The sequence below is a fragment of the Brassica napus genome, chromosome C8 (genome assembly GCF_020379485.1).
Source record: "Brassica napus cultivar Da-Ae chromosome C8, Da-Ae, whole genome shotgun sequence".
In the NCBI taxonomy this organism is placed as follows: Eukaryota; Viridiplantae; Streptophyta; class Magnoliopsida; order Brassicales; family Brassicaceae; genus Brassica; species Brassica napus.
Genome location: NC_063451.1, coordinates 27,351,108 through 27,357,851, shown reverse-complemented (window position 1 = coordinate 27,357,851; position 6,744 = coordinate 27,351,108). Strand labels below are relative to the sequence as shown.

At 41.2% G+C, this 6,744-nt stretch overlaps 2 protein-coding genes across 3 annotated transcripts; one reads left to right on the top strand and one right to left on the bottom strand.

The window, feature by feature from the left end:
* The first annotated feature begins 2,178 nt into the window (after positions 1-2,178).
* Positions 2,179-4,019, top strand: LOC106362056 (eukaryotic peptide chain release factor subunit 1-2). The gene is made up of 2 exons (XM_013801873.3): positions 2,179-2,317; positions 2,515-4,019. Exon 2 carries the CDS (start codon positions 2,537-2,539, stop codon positions 3,842-3,844), a length of 1,308 nt encoding a protein of 435 aa, XP_013657327.1. The 5' UTR covers positions 2,179-2,317; positions 2,515-2,536; the 3' UTR covers positions 3,845-4,019.
* Positions 4,020-4,221: 202 nt separating this feature from the next.
* LOC106362055 (transcription factor SCREAM2-like) lies at positions 4,222-6,498 on the bottom strand. 2 transcript variants are annotated; one of them, XM_013801872.3, is made up of 5 exons: positions 6,226-6,476; positions 5,197-6,108; positions 4,910-5,125; positions 4,645-4,815; positions 4,222-4,527 (listed from the first exon to the last, which is right to left on the bottom strand). In XM_013801872.3, the coding sequence occupies exons 2-5, from the start codon at positions 6,058-6,060 to the stop codon at positions 4,444-4,446; spliced, it is 1,335 nt and encodes a 444-aa protein (XP_013657326.1). In that variant the 5' UTR covers positions 6,061-6,108; positions 6,226-6,476; the 3' UTR covers positions 4,222-4,443. The 2 variants fall into 2 exon arrangements, with proteins under 2 accessions (XP_013657326.1, XP_048622329.1); XM_048766372.1 differs by having other exon boundaries at positions 5,197-6,498.
* Between the last annotated feature and the right edge of the window lie 246 nt (positions 6,499-6,744).

The window sequence follows — 6,744 nt, the reverse complement described above, 5'->3', positions numbered from 1 at the left end:
TTTTTAAATAAATATTTTATATATTTCTTGGCTAATAATGGCGGTTTTTTTAGATCGAAGCAAATGACGGTAATCCCGTTGATCGTCTCCAACTCATTAAGGTGGCTCACACTAACAAGACGACGGGTCAAATTCAGGACCCCGTGATCAAAGGTGTAGTTGATTTGGTGGAAGCTGAAATAGTTTCTCAATCTCAGCCTCTCTCTGATGACGGCGACTCTACGGGAGCTTCAACCAACCTGTCTCTATTGCAAATAAATGAGATGGTTGAAAAGGTAATTTTTTTATTAATATATTTTTTTTATAATTTCGATTACTTACTTGTCCCTATTTACTTACTTTAAATATTTTTGTAGGCGGTTCCTAAAAGGAAAGGAGGCCGTTTAGTTGGGTTGGCCCGTCGTGCTTCTTCGTATCCGGCATCTTCTTCGCAAGCTCCGTATGCCGATCCCATGATTCTCGAGGAGCTACATGACAAAGATGAACGGATTGGGGCATTGGAGGAGCAGAACACCACTATCCTTTCGGAGAATGCCACTATCCGTTCGGAGAATGCCACTATCCTTGCTGAGTTGGCATCCCAGAAGAAGTTCAACACCGAGATTATGCAGAAGCTAGATCGTTTGATGTCTTCGAGTTCATCTTAGTTTATTTCGGCTTTTTAAAACTTTCGGAATGTTTTTTTTTCTATTTCGGTTTGTATGAATTTTAAACTTTCTGAATGTTTTTTTCCTATTTCGGTTTGTATGAATTTAAATTATATAATATTATTAGTTTTAAATTTCTGATTTTTTTAATTTATTAATATCAAAAAATATATAAAAAAGCAAAATCAATTCGTTTTTAAAATTGGTATATACCGACGGACAGGGTCGTCGGAATATACCGACGGACAGGGTCGTCGGAATATACCGACGGATATATATCCGTCGGAATGTACCGACGAACCACATTTCGTCGGAATATACGACGAACCACATTTCGTCGGAATATACCGACGAACTAGGTTCGTCGGTATATTCCGACGACCATTGTCCGTCGGTATATTCCGACGACCAGTGTTCGTCGGAATACACCGAGGAACACCCTACGTCGGAATTGTCCGAGGAACGTTGTCCGTCGGTACGTAGTTTTTCCGATGAACTCTGGTCTCGTGTGTCCGCATCGTAATATCGTCGGAAGTTCGTCAGAATGACGTTTCTCGGTATTCGTCAGAAAGTCGTCGGAAGTACTGACGAAATTCCGACGAATTTTTTTTTCCGACGAAACGATACTGACGGACGGGTTCGTCGGAAATTCGTCGGAATCGGGCTATTCCGACGAATTTCCGACAATTTCGGCCATCAGAATCCCCCTGTTTTCTTGTAGTGTATAGTATAGAATTTGACTTACCAACTTTACCTAGAAAGCTGGATAACACATGAATCCATCCAAACCTTTGAATTCACACTAGATAATCACCAGACGCTTTGAAATAAATAACTTTTTTAAGCTAAAACAAATAAGGTTAACAATTATAAGCTAGAAATGAGGTATTTGGCTGATTACAAGATGTTAGATTTAGTATATGGTTCCGATATAGTATAGTAATTTGTTATGTACAGTATACGATTCCAAGGTATATAAAAATTTAGCATATGATTTGTTGTATGTAAATGTTAACTAGAAAAAAAACATGAATATTTAGATGATATACGCTGCCCACAAGATAGAAAATCATTGAACTATGTGGTTATAAAGAATGCATGAATTTCAAATGTTTTTTCCTCGTTCATAACATATATTACATGGACGATCCTACAGCCGACAATTCTACCACCATATAAGAATACACGTTTGACTATATCAGACCTAGCCGTCCTATGAGATTCATGTTCGATGGTACGCCATGACCATGTTGAAAACCTCTTGTAACTCATTTTCTCCATAATTTGCGTTTTATGGGGTTTGAACCCTAAAACTCCTGGTGTCACTTAGTCAAAACCATTGAACTAATGGGCTTCCACACATACTCATCTATAATTTGGGGATTTTAATCAAATAACAATCATTGACAAAAAAAAAAAAACTTTTGACCATACACGAACAAACCAAAAAACGGCAAGTAGTGTCAAAGGCTTTCCAACACAGCTGGCTAATTCGGCCGATTTCCTAATTACTGGGCCTTTGAGTAAAGAAAAACCCAATATCTTCTTGTCGGATTTCTGAAAATTCCTAGCACGTGAGTTCCACGTGGGGGTAAGGAACTGAGAAAACCCTAAGCGAATCACTTGTTGGGAGGAGACGCTGCCGGAGTCGCTGATTGAGAGAGAAACAGGTACGTTCTCTGCGGCGATCTCTCTCTCTCTGTATCGATTAACTGTTTGATTATAGAGTTTATAGACAAGTTGTCAATCTCTGCTTCAGACAAAACCTAGGCTTCGTAATGTTCTGTCCGAAATGTACACTTTTTTTTTTTTTTTTTTCAAACTTGGTTTGATTTTTTTTTTTTTCACTTTTTTTTTGCGTTGTTAGGTCGTTTTCCGATCCAACGAAAATGGCAGATCAGGAGGCAGACACCAACATCGAGATCTGGAAAATCAAGAAACTGATCAAAGGCCTCGAGTCCGCAAGAGGCAACGGGACGAGCATGATCTCGCTCATCATGCCGCCGCGCGACCAAGTCTCCCGCGTCACCAAGATGCTCGGCGACGAGTACGGAACCGCCTCCAACATCAAGTCCCGCGTCAACCGCCAGTCCGTCCTCTCCGCCATCACCTCCGCTCAGCAAAGGCTGAAGCTTTACAACAAAGTCCCCACCAACGGGCTCGTCCTCTACACGGGAACCATCGTCAACGACGACGGCAAGGAGAAGAAAGTCACCTTCGACTTCGAACCTTTCAGGCCCATTAACGCCTCCTTGTACCTATGTGACAACAAGTTTCATACTGGTGCGTTGAACGAGCTGTTAGAGAGTGATGATAAGTTTGGTTTCATCGTGATGGATGGTAACGGGACTCTGTTTGGGACTTTGAGTGGGAACACTAGAGAGGTGCTTCATAAGTTCACTGTCGATTTGCCGAAGAAGCACGGGAGAGGAGGGCAGTCCGCGCTTCGTTTCGCTAGGCTAAGGATGGAGAAGAGACATAACTACGTGAGGAAGACTGCAGAGCTAGCGACGCAGTTTTATATTAACCCTGCTACTAGTCAGCCGAATGTCGCGGGTTTGATCCTTGCTGGTTCTGCGGATTTCAAGACCGAGCTTAGCCAGTCTGAGCTGTTCGATCCGCGTCTTCAAGCTAAGATCTTGAACGTGGTTGATGTCTCCTACGGAGGCGAAAACGGATTCAACCAAGCGATTGAGCTCTCTGCTGAGATTTTGTCTAACGTGAAGTTCATTCAGGAGAAGAAGCTGATTGGGAAGTACTTCGAGGAGATTAGTCAGGACACGGGGAAGTACGTGTTCGGTGTGGAGGACACTCTCAAGGCTCTGGAGATGGGTGCGATCGAGACCTTGATCGTGTGGGAGAATCTTGATATCAACAGGTACGAGCTGAAGAACAGCACGAGCGGGGAGATAGTGGTGAAGCACTTTGGGAAAGATCAGGAGACTGATCAGAGCAACTTCCACGACGCGGAGACTAACGCTGAGCTTGAAGTCCAGGAGAAGATGCCTCTCCTCGAGTGGTTTGCGAACGAGTACAAACGTTTTGGATGCACGCTTGAGTTCGTGACTAATAAGTCGCAAGAAGGGTCGCAGTTCTGCAGGGGGTTTGGTGGGATCGGTGGTATGCTTCGTTACCAGCTTGACATGAGGACGTTTGATGAGTTGTCGGATGGTGAAGTTTATGAGGATTCTGATTAGAGTGGGAACACTTTTGGTGATGGTTTTGGATCGATACAGTGATTGGTCTTTTATCAAAGCTTTTGTCTCTTTCTTGAGCTTTTTGTCTTCTCGGACAGTTTAATGTGTTTGCTAGACAGTTTTTGTTGTAATTGATTCTATTTTGGAGGTTCTGGATAATTCCTTTTCGTTTTTAGTTTTTTGGTTTTCAACTATTTTTTGACGAGAAAATCAATGGTGAAATGTTTAGTTTTGTATTTGATTTAGACCAATGGAGAGCTAGAGTTAAACTACACATCTCATTTTATAAAGTTCTCCTGCATGGCTTTCTATCAAGTCAACGCTGTTTACTCGTTTTCTATGTGTGTGTGTTTTAGTGTTCTTGTACAAGAGCAAAGCATTGGAAACACACATTTCTCAAAAAGCTAAATAAAAAGTTGAAAAGAAGCAAAACACATGTTTTGTTTCAAAGCTAAAGATAAAACAATTATCTTATGAATACATGGTTAAAACTTTTGATGGAACTAAGTAATAAGAAAATGACTGAACTAAAGACGGCTTAAGTCTAGCTCTGTTTCACACAGATACTCCTTTCTGTTCCCCCAAAAGAACTGGACTCATCAAACCAAACCGGTGTAACCGACAGTGTCTAAAAGCACTGCTTTGATTTGTTCAGGCACCACATCATGGCCTTCTTGGCATTGCTGATTTAGTGAAAAAAACAAAAAAAAAAAACAAAACATGTTAATACCACTACAAACCATTTCTAAAATTAACTACTCTTTTGACTGCTTAGTGTACTAACTTAGTAATAAAAGTACCTCAGCGCGGAAAACATCCAAAGCAAACCCGTTAAAGCAGCTAACAACAGCTTGTTGAACATCCAACCCTAAATTATCCAAAGCTCTCATGGTCGAAAGCAAAAGACCAGGTCGTCGTCCACAGAACATGTGAATGTTCACTGCCTTCCCTTCCCTTAACTTAACCTCAATCTACATTATTAAAAAAAAAAAAAACAAAATATATAACAAACCAAGAAGCCTTACTTTAAAGCAAACAACAGAATCAGGTTATTGTTATTCTTACTCTTGCTTGCTCGCCTCTAGGGCTTGGGAAGGAAGAAGAAGGGCACAACTCTTCCTTAACACGGTAACTTAGCGTTTGCGTGGTCGGTGTTAACGGATTCAAGCTTGAAGAACTCGGTGGAGCAGTAGACTCAAGTTCGGTATGAAGATCGTTGATTCTCTGTAAAAGCTCTTTAAGATAATCAATAGCATCACCAAGTATAGATGCTCTATCCATCTACATCCACAAAAGAAACAAGAATCTGCATGAGATCTTAAAGGAGAAGAAAGAAAGAATCTTTAACTTACTTTGCTGATCTTGGGAACGACCGATCTAAGCATGTAAAGCCTGTCGTTAAGCTTCTTCCTTCTTCTTCTCTCAGCCATTAGATTCTTAGCAGGCATGCCTTTCTTCTTGCCTTTGTTATGTTCATCAGAGATGATGTCGATGATTCCAGTACTTGCGTCATCGATGTCAGGCTCGTAGCTTGATCTCCTCATCTCTGAGGAAGACTCCGAGTTGCACGTTTTGCTGCTTGAGCTCTGACGCATCGCAGCTCGTTTCTGGAACAGTGTCGGCTGCGAGGTGGACGAAGCTAAGACGTCTAGTGGTTTCAGAACCTTGGCTCTGTTCTCGAAAACTCCATTAGCGACTCCTGTAAACTCCAGAGGACTGAATCTGTTACTTACTCCGGCGGTGTTTTCCGGCGGTGAACTCATTCCAGCGAAACTCATTGAGTTTGGAGTCTGGTTTACATGTGTTTGTCCGAAAAACCCAGAACTGAAACCGAGTTCATCAAAAGGGTTGTTGTTGTTGCTGGTGGGGACGTTGAGGAGAGAAGTGATGCATGCTTTGGTAGCTAAGAAAGATTGTTGTTGTTGTTCTTGTGGAGTAGGGTCGAGTGTGAAGTGTTGCAATTGAGAAGATGTATCAGTAGATTGCTGAAGAAGGAGAAGTAGATTCTCTGAGGGGTTTGAAGGAAACCCACCACTGAATCTGAAGTCGTTTTGGTTGTTGTTATGGAGGATGGTTTGAGAACCGTGGTGTAGTGGTTGTGGGTTATTGAACCAGTTTTCTTCTGTGTTTCTGACCCACGAGCCAGATTCATCGTTATCATTGCCTGCCTGAGATTGTTCACCAGCGTCGTGAAGCCAAGTTCCGTCGCCGTTCATAGTGAAAAGTTTCGAACTTTGGGAGAAGTTGGAAGCAAAATGAAACCTCTGAAATGGGAGAGACAAGGCGAGTGGAATCACGAGGATCTTATGAAGATGGCTGATCAAAAAAAGAAGATAAAGGAGAAAAAATTCAGAGCTCAAATACTAAAAGCTAAGACTTGCCACTGATTCTCGTGACGATCCCCTTTGCTTTGCTTTACGTCTCTCACCTCCTTCACTTCATCTTTGCCACCTCTCTCTCATTTTTTTTTTATTTTTCTGTGTACTTACTCCAGTTACAGGGAGTGGTATGATTAGAATTTAGAGGGCTAAACCGGACCGTTAAGTTTGTTACTTTACATTTTCCATGTCTAACGCCTATTCTTATTCCAAACAAACAAAAAATTGTAAGTCGGTTGACAATTGTAAAGTTGAAAATAGCTAATGTAAATGGTTATATGAAATAGTCAAATAAGAATATCCGAGTATTACAATTTCATCTTGTATTTTGTCTTTTGGATTTGAAGCTACAACTTGAATCAATTTTCGACCAAAAAAAGAGAATCCAATATTTCAAGATTAACTTGGATAAAAGATGTCGGAAGCAATGGTCCCTTTCTTTTATAACAACGAGGCCATGGTCCCTTTCTTCTCATCTTCCTTTGCCCTCCACTCATTTTAAAAGTAATAAAAGTTTTTTCT

What these genes read in the sequence shown, in the direction of transcription:
- LOC106362056 (XM_013801873.3), top strand. Translation starts at nt 2,537, where the DNA reads ATGGCAGATCAGGAGGCAGACACCAACATCGAGATCTGGAAAATCAAG.
- LOC106362055 (XM_048766372.1), bottom strand. Translation starts at nt 6,060, where the DNA reads ATGAACGGCGACGGAACTTGGCTTCACGACGCTGGTGAACAATCTCAG. An exon ending in TCGTTCCCAAGATCAGCAAA is followed by an intron (nt 5,126 to 5,196) that starts GTAAGTTAAAGA and finishes TTGTGGATGTAG; the next exon opens with ATGGATAGAGCATCTATACT. An exon ending in TGGATGTTTTCCGCGCTGAG is followed by an intron (nt 4,528 to 4,644) that starts GTACTTTTATTA and finishes TCACTAAATCAG; the next exon opens with CAATGCCAAGAAGGCCATGA.